At 36.4% G+C, this 21,740-nt stretch overlaps 1 protein-coding gene across 3 annotated transcripts in view; it reads right to left on the bottom strand.

Moving 5' to 3' along the window:
* Positions 1-21,740, bottom strand: part of AHI1 (Abelson helper integration site 1) — a 209,378-nt gene that overhangs the window by 183,315 nt on the left and 4,323 nt on the right. For all 3 annotated transcript variants that reach the window (XM_025383909.1, XM_025383908.1, XM_025383910.1), the window contains 2 exons: positions 20,544-20,607; positions 18,946-19,070 (listed from right to left, as the gene is read on the bottom strand). In XM_025383909.1, the coding sequence (XP_025239694.1) occupies positions 18,946-19,070; positions 20,544-20,553 (135 nt within the window). In that variant the 5' untranslated portion in view covers positions 20,554-20,607. The remainder of the gene's footprint in view (positions 1-18,945; positions 19,071-20,543; positions 20,608-21,740) is intronic.

The following is a 21,740-nucleotide window of genomic DNA, read 5'->3' on the forward strand; positions in this document are numbered from 1 at the left end:
TTTGTTTATTTACTACTGATCTGTCAGCCTTTGCACTAATAACATTAATTTTATGACTTTATATTATTAATTTGTCTTTTTCTTTAGTTCTGTTTTTTAAATACTGCAGCGAATGAAGTTCCCAGAGTATTTTCAGTAGCATCTCTACCTTTCATAGCATTATACTGACATTTTCATTACTTTTTAAATAGCCTGTTTTTGTGGTTTTGATTTCCTTTTCCTCTCTAACAGCTTTATGGGATAAATTCCCAAGCAGTTTGTAAATCATAAACTTTTGTTAACTTCTAGTCATACTGTACCATTGTTTAAAAAAAAAAGTCTCCTTTGTTTCAACAGTTTCATGGATCAAATTGTATTTGAATTTTGAAACATCCCAAATACATTTGTTCACTCATGTTTCTATTATATCTTTGCCCATCTTTTACCTCTTTAAACAATTTGGGTTTTTTTGCTTTGGTTTGTGTGCTGTTAAAATCAGCTTTATTAAGATATAGCTTACATCAATAAAATTCACCAATTTTAACTGTATAATTAAATGAATTTTGGCAAATGTATACAGTCATGTGACCACCATCATAATCATGACATTGAACATTTCCATCATTCCACATATCCTGTTACAGAGTCAACGCCTTCCCTCCATGCTCTGTCCCTACTCAGCCACTGATCTGGTATCACAATAGCTTTGCCTTGTCTAGACTTTCACATAAATGAAATTATACCATCTATAGCCTTTTGTGTCTAGTTTCCTTCATTCAGCACAAAGCTTTTAGGATTCATCCATGTTGCTGTATTTATAGCAGTTTATTCCATTTTTGTGGAGTAGTATTCCATTGTACAGTTATATGCCACATTTTGTTTCTTCATACACCAATTAATAGATGTGAATTATTTCCAGTTTTGTGCTAGCATTAGATATGTTTTCACTTCTTTTGGGTGAATATCCAGAAGTGGAATTGCTGTGCTACAAGATAAGTAGATATTTAACTTATTAAACAATTGCCAAACAGCTTCTCACACTGGCTGTACTATTTTGCATTTTTATCAGCAATTTCTAAGAGTTCCAGTTACTTACCATCCTTGCCTGCACTTAATACTGTCAATTTTTGTTTTGTAGCTGTTGTATGAGGTGTGCAACAGTACCTCAGTATTGTTTTAAACTTCATTTTCCTAATTACTATGACAGCAAGACTCTTCACATGTGCCTATTTGCTGTCTATAGCTCTTCTTCAGTTAAGTGTCCAAATCTTTTGCCCTTTTTTGTTAGGCCGTTTGTTTTCATATCAGTGAGCTGTAGGAGCTCTTAAAATATTCTAGATACAACATTTTATCAGAGAGTGCTTTAAAAATATTTTATCCAAACCTACAGCTATAAAACATTTTCATTTGCATAGCAATGCTTTCAATTTTCACAAAGTCCAATTTAGCCCTTTTTTCTTTTATGGTTCGTGTTTTCGTATCCTGAGAAATCTTTGCTTAACCCAAGGTTACAATTATCCTATGTTTCTCTTATAAGTTATACAGTTTTAGCTCGTATATATGTCTTTGATCTACTTCCAGTTAATTTTTAAACATGACATGGTCCCAAGTTTATTATATACGAATATCTGATTGTTCCAGGATCATTTGTTGAAAAGATTATCCTTTCCTTTAGTGAATTACCTTGGCAACTTTGTCAAGAGTCAATTGAACATAAATATTTGAATCTATTTCTATATTCTATTCTGCTCTACTGATTTATATGCCTACCTTTATGACAATTCCAGATTGTCTTCATCACTATTGCTTTATAATGAGTTTTGAATCAGAAAGTGCAATTCCAACTTTGTTCTTCTTTTTCAAAATTGTTTTGGCTATTCTAGGTCTGTTGTTTACATTTCCCAATAAATTTCTGATTTTTTGACTACTTGTTCTATTAATTTCTGAGACAGGATACTGACAGATCTAACTGTAATTGCTAATTTGTCTATTTCTCATTTAGATTTTCAAGAAAAAAAAAGTCTCCTGGCATATTGATTAGGATTGAATTAAATCAACAGATAACTTGTCAGAGAATGGACATTTGACAATGTTGATTCTTCTGATCCATGAACACGAATATCTATTTATTTAGGTCTTTATTGTCAACACTCTGAGGGGTTCAGTGTACAACTCTTGAACATTTTTGATAAATTTATCCCTGAATGCTACACATTTTTTTTGCTATTATAAATTATTTTAAACTTTAATGTCAAGTGATTCATTACTGGTATAGACATACAATTGGTTTTTACACATTGACCATATGTTCTGCTAACCTCCCTAATACAGATGGTGCCTGAATCATAATGGTTCTATTTATGATGGTTCGACATATGATTTTTTTGACTTTATGATGGTGCATAAACATGCATTCAGTAGAAACCATACTTCCAAGTATCTATACAATTATTCTGTTATTCACTTTTAGTACAGTATTTAATAAATTATGTGAGTTATTCAACACTTTATTACAAAATAGGCTTGGTATTAACTTTGCACAACTGTAGGCTAATGTAAATGTTCTGAGCACACTTAAGGTAGGCTAGGTCAAGTTATGGGGTTTAGTTGGTTAGGTGTATTGAATACATTTTCAACTTACAATACTTTCAGTTTACAAAGGACATAATCCCATCATAAGAACCATCTGTAACTCTAGTAGCACTTTTTTGTAAATTTTTTGAGTTATTAACATAGACAATTACGTAATCGGAGAATACACAGTTTACTTTTTCCTTTACAATCTGTATGCCTTTAAAAATTGCATTACTGCATTCGTCAGGGTCTCCAATACAATTGTGAATACACACAGTAACTGACACATGCTCAAGCTTACAGCAAAAACATTCAGTTTTGTGCCATTAAGCATGATGCTAGCTGCAGATTTTTTAGATGCCCTTTATTAGGTTGAGGAAGTTACTGTCTTTTTTTTTTTTTAGACTAGTCATATGCAGTACTGAGAGTATGAGTAGAACAAGGAGTTCAATCTATAACTGACTGTCAACAATCCATTGAGATAACTCATTACCTTAGACAAGTCCCATCTACTGTTGGTTTAAGAATGAGTAATAAATGTTGTCAAGTCTTTTTTCTCCATTTATTGAGATGATCACATAGTTTTCTAATTACATTGGACGCTTTTTCTAACACTGAACTGACAGTATATTCCTGACATAAACTCCACCCAGACATGGGGTATTATCCTTTTTATAAGATTGATTTTCTAATATTTTGCTGAAGATGTTTGCCATCTATATTTAAAAGGGATTTTGGTCTGTATTTTTCTTGAAATCTTTGTCTGGTTTTGGCAGCCGTGTAATTATTGCCCACAAAAAGGAGTGGACAAGGATCCCCTCTTATTTTTTAGTCTGGAAGAGTCTGTATAGAACTGGCATTATTTTTTCATCAAATGTTTGGGAAAAGTTACTGATGAAGCCACCTGGGAGTAGTTTCCTTTGACAAAGGATTTTTAACTACAGATTCTGTTTCTTTAAAAAGATATATAATGTTCAAGTTATCTATTTCTTTTTGAGTGAGCTTCAGTAGTTTGTGCCCTTCATGTAATTTATACATTTCATCTAAACTGCTAAATTTATTATCATAAAGTTACTCATAATACTCTTATTATTCTTTTAAGGTCTGTAGCATCTAAAGTGAATACCCTCTTACAATTCTGATATTAGCCATTTGCGTCTTCTTTCCTTGTTTCCTGATCAGCCTGTTTACAGGTAGTACAGAAAACAGTTAACTCATGAGCCCGGGTTGCTAAAAAGCTGCAAATCCCAAGAAGGGCCTATTTTTAGGACCAGTCCTTGAAATGTTGTGCTTGATAAGAGTGTTTCTAAATGCCTGAAGCCTTGGGCCTCACTATAACAGTTTCACCAGAAAGCTTATATCAGCAATGTGATTTATGGTGACCATGTGTTCTTGCTTTGGGGGTTTGGAGTCTGAGCAGCTGAGGTTGGTGACACAGGCACTGAATGCACTGTCTCTACACAAAACCCACACAGCCCTCTACACAACACCATGAACATCAAGGCTTGGGTGAGCTTCCCTGGGTGGCAACACTGCACATTTTGTCACATGTTGTTGGAGGAATTAAGTGAGTCCCTTGCAACTCTACTAGGGGGTGCACCTGAAAGCTTGCATCTGGTTTCTCCTGGGCTGTGTCCCATGCACCTTTCCCTTTGCTAATTTTAATCTGTATCCTTTTGCTGTAATAAATGGTGCAGGTATAATAGCTTTTGAGTCCTGTGAGTCTCTCTAGCGAATTATCAAGCCTAGGGGTGGCCATGGAAATCCCCACCACATATGATAATCAATTTTATTCTTCTTTTAAAAAGTTGCATTTGCATTTACTGAGGTTTTCTATTTCACTGATTTATACTCTTCTTATTTCTATCCTGTGTTTATTTTGTCTAATTTGTTCATACTCTTTTAAAGTGAAAGCTTCAATGATGGATCTCAGACCATTCCTCATTTTTAATATAATGCTACAAGTTTCCTTCTAAGTAATGCTTCAGCAGCATTCCATAAATTTTGATATGCTATAATTTCATTTTTAGTGAGTTCAAAATATGTTATAATTTCTTTTGTGTTTTCTTCTTCAATATATTGATCTAGGGTCTTATTGAATTTCCAAATATTTGGTGACACTGCAGATAACTTTTGGTTAACTATTTCTAATTTGATTCTGTTGTGGCCTAAGAAAACATTTTGTATTATTAAAAACATTTCTTTTATATTTAAAAGTTTTATTTAATTTTTATATATAAAATGAAGCTATGTAGACTTGTATTACGGCCCAGAATGATGTCTGTCTTGGTGAATATTCCACATGCACTAGAAAACAATGAGTATTCTGTGTTTGTTGGATACAATGTTCTCATAAAACTCAATTCAAATTTGTCAACGTTATTGAAATCTACTTTCTTATTGATTTTTTGTCTACTTGTTATATTAATTTCTGAGAGAGGATACTAACATATCTAACTGTAATTATCTATTTCTCATTTCATTTCTATCAGTTTTTGCTTTGTGTATTTTGAAGCTTTGTTATGAGTTTCATACACAGTTATATCTTGATACTGGCACCTTTATCATTAAAAAGATTTCTTTTTACCTTTGGCAATATTCTTTATTCTAAAATATACTTTCTCTGATATCAATGTAACAACTCCAGTTTTCTTTTTACTAGTGTTAGCATGGTATATATTTCCATCCTTTAAATATTAACCTACCTATGCCCTTATATTCAAAGCAAGTTTCTTATAATCAACATATAGTTGGTTCTTATTTGCCAATCTGACACTTTCTACTTTTTATTGGGTCTATTTGGACCATCCACATTTAAATTATTCTCGATATTGCTGAGTTTAAATATACCATTCTATTATTTCCTTTCGTTTGCCCTATTTGTTCTTTGTCTCTGTCCTTTTTTTTTTTTTCTTTTTGTTTTTGAGACAGAATCTTGCTCTGTCACCCAGGCTGGAGTGAAGTGGCGTGATCTCAGCTCACTGCAAGCTCCACCTCTCTGGTTCATGCCATTCCCCTGCCTCAGCCTCCCGAGTAGCTGGGACTACAGGCGCCCACGACCATGCCCGGCTAATTTTTTGTACTTTTAGTAGAGACAGGGTTTCACTGTGTTAGCCAGGATGGTCTCAATCTCCTGACCTCATGATCCGCCTGCCTCGGCCTCCCAAAGTGCTGGGATTACAGGCGTGAGCCACCTCGCCTGGCTTTGTCCTCTTTTCCAGCTGTCTTTCTCGATAGTTCTTGGCAATTCCATTGCATCATTATTGGCTTTTCAGCTATCCTTTTAAAACAAATTTATGAAGACTCATATGGTTTGGCACTGTGTCCCCACTCAAATCTCATGTTGAATTGTAATTTCCACGTGTTGAAGGAGGGGCGTGGTGGGAGATGAATCACAGAGACAGACATCCCCTTGCTGTTCTCGTGATGGAGTTCTTGCAAGATTTGATTGTTTGAAAGTGTGTAGCACGTCCTCCTTTGCACTCTCTCTCTCTCTCTCTCTCTCCTGCTCTGGCCATGTGAAGTCCATGCCCGCTTCCCCTTCACCTTTCACCATGAATATAAATTTCCTGAGGTCTCCCCAGCTATGACTCCTGTATAGCCAGTTGAACTGTGAGTCAGTTAAACCTATTTTCTCATAAATTACCCAGTCTCCACTCTGTTGCCCAGGATGGAGTGCAGCGGTGTGACCTTGGCTCACTGTAGCCGCCGCCTCCCAGGTTCAAGCGGTTCTCCTGCCTCAGCCTCCTGAGTAGCTGGGACTACAGGCATGTGCCACCACACCCGGCCGATTTTTTTATTTTTAGTACAGACAGCGTTTCACCATGTTGGCCAGGCTAGTCTCAAACTCCTGATCTCAGGTAATCTGCCTACCTTGGCCTCCCAAAGTGCTGGGATTACAGGCATGAGCCACAGCGTCCAGCTTCAGGTAGTTCTTTAGAGCAGTGTGAGAACGGACTAATATGAAAATTGGTACCAGAGAAGTGGGACATTTGCTATAAAGATACCTGAAAATGTGCAAGTGACTTTAGAACTGGGTAACAGGCAAAAGTTGGAACAGTTTGAAGGGCTCAGAAGAAGACAGCAAAGTTTGGAACTCCATAAAGACTTGTTAAACGGTTATGACCAAAATGCAGATACTGATATGAACAGAGATGGCCAAGCTGACAAGGTCTCAGTTGGAGATGAAGAACTTATTGGGAACTGGAGTAAAGGCCGCTCTTGCTATGCTTTAGCAGAGACTGGTGGCATTGTGCCCCTGCTCTAGAGATATGTGGAGCACTGAACTTGAGAGAGATGATTTAGGGTATCTGGTGGAAGAAATGTCTAAGCAGCAAAGTGTTCAGATGTGGCCTAGATGCTTCTAAAAACCTGTGCTCATTTGCATAAAGAAAGAAATGACCTGAAGCAGGAATTTATATTTAAAAGGGAAGCAGGCACAAAAGTTTGGAAAATGTGGAGCCTGACCAAGAGGTTAAAAAGAAAAACTAATTTTCTGAGGAGGAATTCTAGGCTTCAGAAATTTGCATAAATTAAAAAAAGCCAAATGTTAATGCACAGACAATGGGGAAAATGCCTCCAGGTCATTTCAGAGACCTTCACAGAGCCCTTCCTATCACAGGCCTGGAAGCCTAGGAGGGAAAAATGGTTTCATGGGTCAGGCCCAGGGCCTCGCCGCTCTGTGCAGCCTTGAGACATGGGGCCCTGTGTCCCAGCTGCTCTGGCTCCAGTTGTGGCTAAAAGGGGCCAAGAGACAGCTCAGGCTATTAATTCAGAGGGTGAAAGCCCCATGTCTTGGCAGCTTTCATGTGGTATTGAGCCTGTGGGTATGCAGAAGGCAAGAGTTGAGGTTTGGAAACCTCTGCCTAGATTTCAGAGGATGTATGGAAATGTTTGGACGTCCAGATAGAAGTCCACTGCAGGGGTGGAACCCTCATGGAGAACCTCTACTATGGCAGTGCAGAAGAGAAATGTGGAGTTAGAGTTCCCACACAACAGTCTCCACTGGGGCACTGCCTGGTAGAGAGCTGTGGTAAGAGGGCCACTGTCCTCCAGAGCTCAGAATTGTAGATCCAGACAGTTTGCACCATGCACCTGGAAAAGCCACAGGCACTCAATGCCAGCCGCTGAAAGCAGCTGCAGGGGCTGTACCATGCAGAGCCACAGGGTAGAGCTGCCCAAGGCCTTGGGAGTCTACCCCTTGTGTCAGTGTGGTCTAGATGTCAGACATGGAGTCAAAGGAGATTATTTGGAGCTTTAAAATTTAATGACTGCCCTGCTGGGTTTTGGACTTGCATGGGGCCTATAGCCCCTTTGTTTTGGCCAATCTCTTACTTTTGGAATGGGAGCATTTACCCAATCCCTATGCCCACATTGTATCTCAGAAGTAACTAACTTGTTTTTATTTTACAGGCTCATGGAAGAGACCTGCCTTGTGTCAGATGAGATTTTGGACTGTGGAATTTCGCGTTAATGTTGAAATAAGGTAAGACTTGGGGAACTGTTGAGAAAGCATGATTGTGTTTTGAAATGTGAGGAGGACATGAGATTTGGGAGAGACCAGGGTGGAATGATATGGTTTGGTTCTGTGTATCCACCCAAATCTCATGGTGAATTACTACCACATGTTGAAAGAGGGACCAGGTGGGAGGTGACTGAATCATGGGTGTGGACTTCCCTCCTGCTGTTCTCTTGAGTTCTCCTGAGATCCCTTTGTTTGAAAGTGTGTAGCACTTCTCCCTTTGCTCGCTCTCTCTCCAGGTCTGGCCATGTGAAAACTGTGCCTGCCTCCCCTTCCACCATGATTGTAGCATTCGGAGGCCTCCCCAGCCATGCTCCCCCAATACAGCATGCTGAACTGTAAGGTGACTAAACCTCTTTTCTTCATAAATTACCCAGTCTCAGTTAGCTCTTTATAGCAGCGAGAAAAGACTAATACAATTTTCTACCATTAAATAATGCCACTTCACATATATTTTAAGAAACTCAGCCAGGCATGGTGGCTCACACCTGTAATTGCAGCACTTTGGGAATGCAAGGCAGGATGATCACGTGGACCCACAAGTTCAAGACCAGACTGGGCAACATAGTGAGACCCTGTCTCTACAGAAAAAACAAAAATTAGCCAGATGTGGTGGTGTGCACCTGTAGTCCCAGTTACTGAGGGCGTGGAGGTGGGAGGATTGCTTAAGCCCAGAAAGTCAAGGCTGCAGTGAGCTGTGATCTCACCACTGCACTCCAGCCTGGGTGACAGAGCGAGACCCTATCTTAAAAAAAAAAAGAAAAGAAAAAAGAAGAAACTCACAAAAATATACCTCTATTTATTTCCTCCCATACTTTGTGCTATGTTGGTCTTACGTCTGAACGTTTGTCCTCTCAAAAACATTAAAATTTAGTCCATAATTTGGCAGTATTGAAAGTTGAGGCCTTTTAGTGGTGATTGAGTCATGAGGACTTTGCCCTCATGAGCAGATTAATCCATTAATGGATTGACCAATTTATGGATTAATGGGCTAACAGATTAGGGCAGGGGTCCCCATACCCCAGGCCTCAGAGCGGTACTTGTCCATGGCCTTTTACGAATCAGGCCACATAGCAGGAAGTAAGTGGTGGGCGAGAGCATTATTGGCTGAGCTCCACCTCCTGTCAGATCAGTGGCAGCATTAGATTCTCACAGGAGCATCAACCCTATTATAAACGACGCATGCAAGGGACCTACGTTGCACATTCCTTATGAGAATCTAACTAATACCTGATGATCTGAGGGGTGGAACACTTTCATCCTGAAACCATCACCCCTGGCCCGCTCCATGGAAGAACTGTCTTCCACAAAACTGGCCCCTGGTGCCAAAATGGTTGGGGATTGCTGGATTAGAGGATCATCATAACGGTGGGGCTGGTGACTTTATAAGAAGCAGACTTGGGCTAACACATTCAGCCCCCTTGGCATATGATGCTCTGCACCCTTGGGACTGCAGAGTCCTCACCAGCAAAAAGGTTCTCATCAGATGTGAACCCTTGACCTTGGACTTCTCAGCCTTAAAACCTGTAAGAAATAAATTCCTTTTCTTAATAAATTACATTTCTGGTATTCTGTTATAAGTAACAGAAAACTAAGACCGTTGTTAAATCATTTACTTCTACAAATACAGGTTGAATATCCCTTATACAAAATGCTTGAGACAAAAAGCGTTTCAGATTTCTTTGGATTTTGTATATATGCATTATATTTACTGGTTCAACATTCCTAATCTAAAATTCAAAATCCAAAATACTCCAATGAGCATTTCCTTTGAGCATAATCATGCTCAAAATGTTTTGGATTCTTGACCATTTCGAATTTCAGGTTAGGGATACTCACCATTTATTATAAATCCTACAAAAAAACAACTAATTATTCTTGCTTTAAAAAATATCTTTTAAAGAGATTTTTAGTAAAAGAAAATCCTTCTATATCATGTTTACTATTTGTTGTGCTCTTCTTTATTGTAAATCAAAATGTCCACTTGGTATTGTCTTTTTTTTTTTTTTAACACTTTCTTGTACTACAGGTTTACTGACAAATTCTTTCAGCTTTTGTACACCTCAAAAAGTTTTTATTTCACCTTCATTTTTGCAAGATATGTCTCCTTGCAAAAATGAAGGTGAAATAGAAACTTTTTGAGGACAGAAATTTTAGGTTGACAATTTTTTTTATTCAGTATTTTAAAATATTGTTCCATTGTCTTTTAGCTAGAATCGTTTCTGATGAGAAGTCTGCTGTCATTATTCTCCCACATAAAAAGTCTTTATTTTCTCTGGCTGCTTTTAAGATTTTCAATTTATCCTTCATTTTCAGCAGCTGTAGTATGATTTTGTTCATATTTCTTCCGTTTATGACCTGTTGAGCTTTCCTGATCTGTGGGTGTTTTGTTTCCACACAGTCTACAAAGTTTTTACTCATTATTTCTTCCAATGTATTCAGTCCCCATTCCTCAGGTTTCAAGTACACATAAGTTAAAATGCCTAATATTGTTCTATAGGTCATTGGTGTTCTCTTCTTCCTTCTCTCCAACTCCTATTCCAAAGGCCTTTTTTAGTGGTATGCTATTAAATAAACTCTCCAGCAAGGACAGAGCAGTACAAACAAAAAGCCTAGTCCAGTGTTTACCAACTTCCATGATGTAAGTATTCACATAAATAGCCAATTTTAAGTTACTAATGGTTTAACAACCAGTTTACAAAATTCCCTAATACTTAACAACCAGCTCTCATAAACCTGGACAGGCCATGTCAGCCCACCACTGATTTTTTTGTGTTTGATTAGAATAATTTATATTGCTATTTCTTCACGTTTACTGATAATTTTAATGCATTGTCCAGTATGCTAACTGCAGTCAATTAAAAATTTTGAATACTGTATTTTTTTAATCTGTAGAAGTATGATTTGGTCTTCTGAAATATGTTCTATTTCTTTCTTTTACACCTTCTTTATGTTTTCCTGTTTCTCTCCTAGAGTCTGTTTCTATTGATTGACTCATCTTTTGGTAATGGATCAGGTTATCTTTCTTTTTTTAAATGCCTGGTAGATTTGATTGACTATCTGGCATTATAAATTTTATATTGTTGGTGGCTGGATTTTGCTGGCAATCCTTTAAATATTGGTGGGCTTTGCTCTGGGATACATTGAAATTACCTCAACCAGTATAATCCATTTAAAGCTTTTTTTTTTTTTTTTTTTTTTTTTTTTTGAGATGGAGTCTCACTCTGTCACCCAGGCTGGAGTCAGTGGTGCGATCTTCGCTCACTGTAACCTCCACCTCCCAGCTTCAAGTGATTCTCCTGTCTCAGCCTCCCAAGTAACTGGGACTACAGGTGCCTGCCACCACACTTGGCTAAATTTTTTTGTGTGTGTATTTTTAGTAGAGACAGGGTTGCACTATGTTGGTCAGGCTGGTCTCGAACTCCTGACCTCGTGATCCGCCCACCTCAGCCTCCCAAAGTGCTGGGATTACAGGCATGAGCCACCAAACCCAGCCCATTTAAGGTTTTTTAAATTTAGTTACCCTCTGAAAACAGTGGGTTTCTAAATTTGTTTTGGACAGAGCCAAGGTAATTACAGATTTATAAGCTAAATCCAGGCCAGCACTTATATAGGTGAATGAACACATGAAGGATATTATTAATACCTAGGAAACTGTGAAGATTTTCTACCCTTTTAAAATCAATTCAGTGCACAATACAAAAAGTTTTAGAAAATGTAATTCATAAGATGAAGAAGATATCACCTCTACAAAATAACTATTATAAAAATAAAGTGAGCGAAGATAAAATCAAGATAATACAGTATCACAATAAAAGTGAGCAAAATATGGCCTAACTTTCCCCTTTTAAAAAAATGCATATGCAACTCCAAAAATCTTTATAGCTACAATTTGAGTGCTTACTCTTAGCAATTCATATTTATTTGTTCCAGTTACTATTGCTGAGTATCAAACCACTCCAGACTTAGCAGTGTAAAATAATAAGCAGTTTATTACACTCTGAGCCCACTATATTCTCTTTATTTATCAAGCCCCTCTTATCTAATTCCTGATGCTTTGATCCCACAATCCATCACTTCAATCACCACCCGCCATTTTCATGTACTTCCTATCCATCACACTTCTCTGGTAAAACTGCATGCACTGTTCAAATTTAGTGAACTTTATTTCCATAACTATAACCAGGCTATTGAATACTGCTGGAAAAACCTGAACCACTTCAAAGACAGTGTATTAGTCCATTTTCACACTGCTGATAAAGATATAACTGACACTGGGCAATTTACAAATGAAAGAGGTTTAATAGACTTAAAGTTCCACATGGCTGAGGCCTCACAATCATGGTGGAAGGCAAGGTGGAGCAAGTCACATCTTACATGGATGGCGGCAGGCAGAGAGAGCTTGTGCAGGGAAACTCCAATTTTTAAAACCATCAGATCTCATGAGACTTATTCACTATGACGAGAACAGCACAGGAAAGACCTGTCCCCAGGATTCAATTACCTCCCACTGGGTTCCTCCCATGACACATGGGAATTTTGAGAGTTACAATTAAGATGAGATTTGGGAGTGGACACAGCCAAACCATATCACATGTTAACCTTTCCACCAGCATTCTACCAAAAAGCCTTGCTTGCTACCATACTACTAATAAACTTTTAAATACCTTTTTGATAAGCAAAAATATCTTGGTATTCCAATCTGAACCTCTTTTAAAATATTACTACATTTTATTAGTCAATGCTATTTTCTCTTGTATCTGGTTTTATTTTTTCATTCCTTTTGCTCACTTAGCTATTGTTTTAACATTTATAGAATCAATTTATGCAATTTCCTTACAAGTTAACAGTAGGGATGAAACTTACTCATAAGGTTGTTACAAGGATTATAGGATAATTATAAAATACTCAGAAGGTCCTTCTGATTCCACATTATGTAGTTGTTCAATAAATATTAGCAATTATTATCAGTAGCTATATGTAAGAGCATTAATGCTATGACTATAAAAATACTACATACTTTTCTCAGTGAACTGGCTTATAGCCAGGTTTGGTTTTTGACAAAAAAGTATCTTATACATCAGATTTATTCATTCATTCAACAAATACTCATTGAGTCTTCTGTGTGCAGGCACAAAATGCTGTCTTCATTTGGGAGGTCTTTTATCCCTTTTAAGACCAGAATATTTTGGGAGGTCTTTTATCCCTTTTAAGAACACAATATCTTTACACACTGGAAGGTTAAACCAGCCAGTCATTTTTATTGCCTTATGGAAATATCTGCCTATTAGATTTTTACATTTAAGTTTCTGAGTTACCTGAAATGTAATTTTTAGTTTGTGAGATAAAATTCCTTCCCTCAAAGTTTCACTCTTGTCACCCAGGCTGGAGTGCAGTGGCATGATCTCAGCTCACTGAAACCTCCACCTCCTGGGTTCACATGATTCTCGTGCCTCAGCTACCCAAGTAGCTGGGATTACAGGTACACAACATCATGCCTGGCTAATTTTTTGTATTTTTACTAGAGACTGGGTTTCAACATGTTAGCCAGGCTGGTCTTGAACTGCTAGCCTCAAGTGATCTGCCTGTCTTGGCCTCCTAAAATGCTAGAGACTACAGGTGTGAGCCACTGTGCCTGGCCTTTTGTTTTAAATATTTCAGTTAATCTTCCTGTTGTATTTTTCTGCATTAACTTTAGCCTAATTTTGCAACTAAATAAATCATCCACTGGAAACTATTACAACTGGATTAAAACTAAAAATTAAGCTGGAAACACCCAGTATATATAAAGTGCAACCTATCTGTAATACCTACTAATAAATGTTTTCTATTTGAATCTGTACTTTTGGAAATTTTACTTTTAAGATCTTTCAGGACTTTTGTAGTTTCTATGTATGTAGTATCTATCTGTTAATTTTTGTATTTTTCTCCAATATTTTCTTATTGTTTCTAGCTATAATCGTTAATTTTGTGTACTTATTTTGTTCACACAGGTTGATTCACATAGGTTTTCTAATATTAGCATTCAAACCATCAATAATGATCATTTGTTCTCCTCACTAAGCGTCATATTTGCCCACACTGTACACTATACACTGGCATAACAGGGAGCCAGTATAGTTGTTATGAACTGTACTGTACAAGCTATAGAATCAGTAGGACCTGGATTCACTATTATTAGTTATATGATCCTGGGTACGTTTCTTAACCTCTGTGCCTCAGTTCTTCAGTGTATACTGATTTTATAGGATGTGTGTGAGAATTAGATGAGTTAATACATGTAAAACACTTATGGTGCCTGCTATGCAACAAATATGGACAAATACCTATTAAAAAAAAGCTATTATATCTTTATGTTTCATGCCTTAATATATTTACTTCAAGATTATTAAACACTTATGATGAAAAGACGTCTTCCCTTGCAGGTCCTGATTTTAAAGGAAGAACCTATAGGCTAGGTGTCCCCCTTTTCAAAGGGACCCCACAGAAAACTATTGAAATCATACATAATATACCATGTATATGTATGGATTTGCATTTTCCGAGAACCCCACAGCATGCTCTAGGTTTGGTGCTCACATGTATGGCTTTCACATACACGAACACAAAATGTTCTAAAAAATCCATTACCATCCTATTTCCAATAAAAATACAACAGCTGTTTTCCTTGTTATTTTTATATTTTTTTATTCAATTTATTTGCACTAACATTAATATTGACTGATATCCAATTATTAAGCTATTCTTGAGTTCTTCGGGGGAACTCTATCGCTGAGACAGATTATTCTTTTAACATGATTAATTTCAATGTGTTCATATATTTACATAGCGATTTTGTTCTCTTAACACACATTCATAAATGAGACAGCTATAAGTTTTTCTTCAGAAAGAAAAACATAGACAACTGTCTATATTTTTGCACACTTTTACCTTTAAACTTTATGTCATTTTGTTTAATGTGTGAATCTTGCAAGCAAAATATCTGATATTTTATTTTATTTATTATTACTATTATTTTTGAGACAAGGTCTCGCTCTATCACTCCGGTAGGAATGCAGTGGAATGATCATGGCTCACTGCAGCCTCGACCTCCCAGGCTCAAGCAATCCTCCCACCTCAGCCTCCCGAGTAGCTAGGACTACAAGTGCATGCCACCATGCCCAGATAAGTTATTTTTTGAGAGATGGGATCTTACTACATTGCCCAGGCTAGTCTTGAACTCCTGCACTGAAGCAATTTCTCCCACCTTGGATTTCCAAAGTGTTGGGATTACAGACATGAGCTACCATGCCTGGTCCTGATTACTTTAAAAGTCTATTTTTGAATCCGCTTTTAAAAGTAGGAAGCTTAAACTATTTACATTTATTGTCATGACTGAGTTTGCTCTTAAATTTCTTATTTCATTATATTCTTTTAAAAGATCTCATCTAATTTTTTTAACTCAGATGACTTAGAAAGTGTAATAATCTATTTTATATCTATCACTTGTTTTATTTATTTCAAACTCTAGGATGAAATAATAACTTTTGACTACACGCTATGGTTAAGAATAATGGTTACGTGACTTTTTCTTCCTAAGTTAAGACGCTTTGCTTAACCTTTGAAAATAATTTGGTTCTGTTCTCTCACATTATCATAGATACATATCTAATGTAAAATCTTCAGGAATTATTCTGGACATATATAATAATTAAGAAAGTTCTACATATTTAACTGATTTCAAAGTTCATCCAATGTATTTTTGGTTCATAAATTTTCCATTAAAATTATTTTAACTGATATATAATAGTTGTACATATTTTGGGGGTACACGTGATATTCTGACACTGTATATAGTGTATAATGATCACATCAGAGCATCTGACATACCCATTACTCCAAGCATTTATCTTTTATGTTGGGAACATAAATCTTTTTTTCTGGCTATTTTGAAATATACAATAAATTATTAACTGTAATTTCCCTACTGTAATACTAACTACTAGAATTTATTCCTTCCAACTGTATTTTTATACTCCTTAACCAACTTCTCTTCATCCCTCCCTCTAAGATCTTAAGATGTTCTATTCTTAAATTCTTAACTTTGATTCTTATCTAGAAATGGTACTACATCTTTAATAAATCTTAAATCTTTGTTTTTTTTTTTTTAGGGATGGAACACTGATAATATTTCGCTAATAATGCACATATGTTTACAACTACCATCACAAATGACTAACAACTTAGGTGACTAGATTCCTCGGGCTACAATTTTTCCCTTAATGCTCTAAATACTTCTCCATTGTCTTTTGGATTTAGTGTTTTTACAGAGAAGTCTGAAATGTATTATATGTTTTTCTGTTTAAGTGTTTGTAATATTTATTTTACTCTTAAGATAAAAACAAAAGAATGTTTCTAGATATAGTTCTCATCTCATAAGTCTTGCCTAGAATGCGGGATGGACTCATCTCTTCAGAAATCTCAGCAAGGTTTCTTCGTCATGCTTGTTATTGCTGCTGCTCCACTAGTGCTGTCCGGGAATACTTATCTGTGGGTCAAATATTTTCCTATGTCCTCATTCTTTATTACTTTCATTTTAGTTTTGGTCATTTCTTCTCACCTCGAATTTGTCTCCCACTTCACTGATTAGATTTTTCAAACATAGTGTCAATTCTATCATTTTAGGCCTGAGATATAGTCTTAAGAAAGCAACTGAAGAAAGAACATGTACTTTTAAAATTGCAGAGACTGCGGTCTTAAATCCTGGTTATCCTATTTTTGACTATATGACCTAAGGAAGTCACTTAACATGCCTGTTTATAAAATTTCTCATGTGCCAAAAAAGAGTCCCAATGCCTATCTTGCAAGATTAACAGTAAGATTTAGAAATAATATTTGTAAAACTCTTATTATTGTGCCTTATATATAATTGGAACATAAGATCAACCTGCCATTATTATGAATCCTTATTTTGACTTTTTTCCTCGCTTAATTTTATTTCAGACTGCTCCCTTTCTCATCTCAGCCTGTTTTGTACGTAGGATTCCCCGTTCTTCTTTCAAGAAGAGGTCCTATCTCTTCAAATTTCATTAAAATAGGCAATATTGGGTTGTGGTTAAGGCAGTGGATTCCGCACTACCGCTCTCAGTGTTTGAATCCTGGTTCTACCATTTACGATGTAACTTTCAGCAAGTTACTTAACTTCTATGATGTAGTTTTCTCCTCTGAAGAAATAAAACCCCATAATTTCGTCGTCTGTACTAAATGACTGAATACATATAAAGTGTTTAGAAGAGTGCCTAAAGATAGAAAGCATTCAGGCATCTAGCAAATGAAAGCAGGTATTGTTCTTTTACTTCCTAAAGTTAATCATGTCAAAAATATTTTGTTTTCCTCTAAGTCCTCTAGAAATATTCCCCATCTTTTGAGCTGGGAAATCTCTTTCCAAATATCTGTTCCTAGTGTACTTATTTCTGAAAGAATAGAAGCCTAGTCAGGTCTGCTGTTTGCAAAGAGAGGCTGGGTAAATTATGTTTAGTCATTTCACACTTATGTGCCCCTCAACATTTAAACTGGACTTTAGGTAAATGGAAATAACCTCTGCCTATTCCGATTATCCACTTAATTTAAACCTTGGCCTAAATCAGTTTAGATTCAGTCTTGTTCATGGCTCACAACTCCCAGTTCTTTAATACTGTGACACAATATGAGGTTCTTCTCTGAGCATAAAACATCTCTGCAGACAACTGTTTCCAGGGTTCTTTTTGCTTTTGCCCAACATAAACCACTACATCTGAGGCGAGGGCATATACCAATAAGCAATGTTTCATCCTCCATGTCACTATTCCCTACCATATTGTACACCAGTACCACTGGAAAAAGCACATGCTATTTCAGAGCAGCATTCACTATGGAAGTGCTAATCTGTCCCACTCTGTCAGTTGGAAATTTTTGTGCAGTAGTATACCAGTGTATATACTATGAACCCTCACGTGTGTGCAGCTGGATTTTGGCCTGTGTTAGTACTTATTTTTGCCTCACTTCAGAATTTATACTGTTACATTGACAGCTGCCAGACAGAATACTAAAATAAACAGGTCTTAAGAAAAAATGGGGTAAATCTTACTACAAGCAAAATGTAGGATGTATAACTCATCATAAAACTCCTGCCAAAAAAACCCCTACATTATTATTTACACTAGAACCTATTTATTTTTTTTCTGTGAGAAGAGATAACAGTCAAAGTAGTAAAAAGCGCAACTGAAGTAGTGAGATAGGTATAAAGGGTATAGAGTACACTAACTGTGGATGCCAATACAGACTCTTTGTGATTCCAAGGGGATCAGGTTGTAGTTAGTTGCTGATTTGCTTAGTCTTTACTTTAAGCACTGTATTTTTAATCCCTTAAAGTGTGCTGCCAAAAATTCTATCATTTGAAAGTGTGCCTCAAACATAAAAGGATAATTATTGCCTTAAGGCCATTGACTTCTCCTGGTTCTGTCGGGTAGAATCACACAGAAAAAGTTTAAATAAGCACAAGCTACTCAATATCTGAAGTTAAGATACTACTTCCTAAGTTCGTCACAATTATGGGTTAAAAATATTTTCTTCAAAATGGTATCATGGCTAGTTTTGAGTTTCCCCACTATCTCCGATCATGCTCCCCACTGTGTGTGTGTTCTTCCTGTAGGACAGCACTCAAGAATGAACTCAATACTGCCACAGTGATGTTGATTCTAATGTAAACTTTATTTTACCATGTGTTATTGACCATGACATAGTGTTAGTGTTTTTAATTTTCCAAACTCCTTAGAATTTTAACATGAAATGCAGTCATACCTGCATTTTATGCAGATATGTAAATCACCATTACCCAATGATCATTTACTTACTGAGACGTTTTCTCCAGACTTGACAAGTTTTTTCTTCAGTTTTTTCTTCTCACGCGTTAGATCACTGTGAGTCTTAAGCAGTTCTTCAAAGTGAACTTTGGTTTTTACTTTTGCTTCACTCTCAGCTACAAAAGATAGAGTCATGTCATTTTGTAAACGACTCTATTATAACACATAATCTACACTACTATTATGTTAAGAAATAAAGTCTTGTAAATACCGGCATGAGTTCTCTAGCTACATTAGAAAAACTCACCAGTCTTTCCTTCTTAAAATACTTTTTGTTTTGACTTTAGTGATCACAACGTTCACCTGTATCCCTCTGACCTTTTTGGCCACTCACTCTAAAAGTCTCCTTTGCCAAGTTAACTTTTTATTTCTGATAAACAGTAGCATCTACCATTGTTAGTTACATGTTATGTGGCTTTAGACAAGTTACTTAACATCTCTAAACTTAATTTTCCTTATCTGTAAAATCACAATTATCTTATGTCAAAGATCATTTTGCATGAAAATGGCTAAGGTCTGCCTAGCCTGTAATCAGTAGTCCACAAACATTAACAGGTTTTTCCTTTAAAACATCAATAAGATAATGCTTAAGCCCCTGAAAATTTCCCATTTCATTTAGGATAAAATAAGTCTTTTATATGCCCTATAGGGTTCCATACCTCCTGATCTATCTCCAGGGCTTCAAGTCAAGACAAATACCCTCTTAGATGCCTATGTTCTAGCTGTAATACCCTTCCTTTAGCTCCTCCGTCACAACAAGCTCCTTCCCACATGAAGCTGTTTCTGAGGCAAACTTCCTCTAACTCCTCACCTGGCTGGTGTTAACCTGTCTTTAGTTTAAATGCTGACTGTAAATAAAACATCTCCTGACAAACTCATCTAAATTTTCATCTTTCTCACATAGCAGGCTGTTCTCTTCCTTCGCAGCACTTAACCCAAATGGAAATTGTATAATTATTAGAAACATATCGTCTGTTTCCCCCATAACTACATCCCTAGCAACAATTATGAGGTCTGACATAGTGTACATACTCAGTCATTACGTTTTAAATTAATAAACACTGAATGAATGGGTGCTCTAGAGCAAGTGTTGGCAAACTATGGCCTGCAGGCTAGTCACTTGTTTTTGTAAAGGTTTATGGAAATCAGACATGCCCATTTGATTAAGAATTGTTATAACTGCCTTCATGCTTTAAAACAGAGACAGACACAGAGTTGAGTAGTTATAGCAGAGACTAAGCCTAAAATATTTACTAGCTGGTCCTTTTAGAAAAGATTGCCAATGCTTGTGGTGGAGTAAAACATTCAATTTTGACGATAAAAAATAAAAACTAACCCTATGTTGTAATCAGTATTTACCTTGTCCAGCTGAGTCCCAAACTACCATCCATTAAATACATACTAACTTTAATCACAACATTAAATGGAAAACTGAATACAAAACCAATAAGTATCTCTAAATGTAGTATATTTGGTCAATGACATCTACTGTATTCATTGATCTGTTAAAGAATCCCTTAAAATAAACCAAACTTAAAAGTAAATGTATAAAATGTAAATTTTATACATAAATTTCATGAAAGTCTTACCAGTAGGCATCTCTCAGCTTTATGCAGAGGACTGAGAATGTAAAGCATTGACTCAATCAGGATCCTATCGAAACAAAGACGATGTATTTGTAATATGGAACTTCCAAATAAAAATTATAAAACATTCACACAAGATCATGCCATTGTATGTCCACTACTTCATTAAGTGTATAACAATAAATCAATGTTCCCTTATCCCAACCTTATGCTTATGACTTGGGTACATTTTAATCAGTTTAGGGCCCTAAAATCAAGGGAAACAAACTGGATCATATATGAATAAAGCATTTATATATTTGAAACCAACAAAAAAAACATTTTGAAGGCAGTGAACGTCTAAAGTGGTATGTTAATAAACGTTTTAAAATGTTTCAATATATTAATGAACATTTCAACACACTTTTAAGAAACCAAACTCCATCTCAGGACTGACTTTCCTAAGAGCATTCACTAATACATTAAAGCATGCTTGTGGGCAGCATACTCACAGACAGTGAATTTAAATACCTTTGTGTCTGCCATTGAAAATTCTGCTACAATAGAGAAGGATAGTACAAATAAGTGTACCATCTTTCTTTAATAAAACCTGGATGTGTATTACTGTGTGTCAGAACTACTCAAAACCGTGTTTAAACTCAGCATGTATATTACTAAATTGCCCGTTTTATTAAAAAATGGGGGTGTATATCTAAAATGAACATATTAATTCTCACATTAGAACACTTAGAACGTAATATGCATGTTATTGAGACTAAAACTGAAGAGTGTTTAAAAAAAAAAAGAAGAAAAGCTGGTTCAGGGATTATTGGTCTGTTTGTTTTTGAGATGGAGTCTCCCTTTGTCGAGTGCAGTGGCATGATCTCGGCTCACTGCAACGTCCCAGGTTCAAGCGATTCTCCTGTCTCAGCCTCCCAAGTAGCTGGGATTACAGGTGTGTGCCACCACACCCAACTAATTTTTGTATTTTTAGTAGAGACAGGGTTTCACCATGTTGGCCAGGCTGGTCTTGAACTTCTGACCTCATGTGATCTGCCCACCTCGGCCTGCCAAAGTGTTGGGATTACAGGTGTGAGCCACCACACTGGGCCCAAGGCATTATTGGTTAATGCTCCAATTCCCTGGAGATCCACATTCATGTTCCTCTTGCAGAAATGTCTAAGAAATTCTAAAAAGAAAGGAATGATTATGTAAACATAC

This window comes from Theropithecus gelada, chromosome 4 (genome assembly GCF_003255815.1).
Source record: "Theropithecus gelada isolate Dixy chromosome 4, Tgel_1.0, whole genome shotgun sequence".
Classification (NCBI taxonomy): domain Eukaryota; kingdom Metazoa; phylum Chordata; class Mammalia; order Primates; family Cercopithecidae; genus Theropithecus; species Theropithecus gelada.